The following is a 1,051-nucleotide window of genomic DNA, read 5'->3' on the forward strand; positions in this document are numbered from 1 at the left end:
TTAGACCACCAAGGGATCTTTAACGTGCGCAACTTGCACACGGGCCCTCCGAGATTTTTCGCCCTTATCCGAGAAGGCTAGGTGTAGATCTTTCCAACCAGAAGATCAGGGGTGTGGCAGAATGCCAAAGGTTTGGTAACTGATAGCTTGAGAGCCCTTGAAAACTGATAATTTACGTATGTTGTGCCCATAAACGTTTTTCAGTAAAATTCACATGGAAATGTGTTTAGACGGACACAAACATGTGCTGAGCCCAAACAAAAATTTTATTTTAAAAATTTCAAAACTGACGAAAAAATACCTGTTTCTTCATTTTCAGTATTTTGATGAGTGCCAAATTTCCCAATGATGCCAGACATATACACCCTTAAATTCTTACCTGCAGTTTGGGGGAGGGTCTAGGGTGATCTCTGCTAGTTCTTTTTGTATTCTGTGAAAAGGAAAAGAAAGAAAAAAAACACGATTAGAACATCATCGCAGCACACAGAGCTTGAAAGAAAACACTACGTCCTATCCACCTGCATCTTTGGTGGACGGTTTTGGTATGGTTTAGGCCCTCACTGACAAAATCTAGACCAGATAGGACACAGGCTACTTCAACTTGTCTGTTTTTGTTTCTGTTTTAACAAGTGTTTTACAGTACTTGAAACACATTTAGGTCATATAAAGTGCTGAAGAACAGATGTGTTGCAAGAGAGTAACATACACAAAAAAGGAGGAGAGACAAGGACGATAGAGTTTCGACAGGAAAAAAGGAGCAAACCACACCATAGCACCCACCAACCACTCAGTAATTAAAAAGAGTGAGAAGGAGCAAACCCTACAAAACCACCCACTGACCACCCACTAAGTAAGAAGAGTTGGAGCAAGTTGTAATAACCCATCCACCAACCAACCACCCGCATGCAAGGGACAGGTCAGGTATCAGGTCATTTATTGTGAGGGGGAAACATGAACCACACACACAAACTGGAATAGAAGCACGGGGTCGTGCGAGTGTGAGCTCATCGGGAAGACATGCATGACCCTTTGACGGCGGCTCAGCGCGCAG

The 1,051-nt window shown here is 43.0% G+C and overlaps 1 protein-coding gene across 1 annotated transcript in view; it reads right to left on the reverse strand.

The window, feature by feature from the left end:
* The window catches only part of LOC101845034 (ubiquitin-conjugating enzyme E2 E1), a gene marked incomplete at its 3' end in the record, with an annotated part of 54,893 nt that overhangs the window by 8,549 nt on the left and 45,293 nt on the right, over window positions 1–1,051 (reverse strand). The window contains 1 exon segment of the mRNA XM_013088085.2: window positions 380–430. Within this exon segment, the coding sequence (XP_012943539.1) occupies window positions 380–430 (51 nt within the window).

Source organism: Aplysia californica, unplaced genomic scaffold, assembly GCF_000002075.1.
Source record: "Aplysia californica isolate F4 #8 unplaced genomic scaffold, AplCal3.0 scaffold00684, whole genome shotgun sequence".
Lineage (NCBI taxonomy): Eukaryota > Metazoa > Mollusca > Gastropoda > Aplysiida > Aplysiidae > Aplysia > Aplysia californica.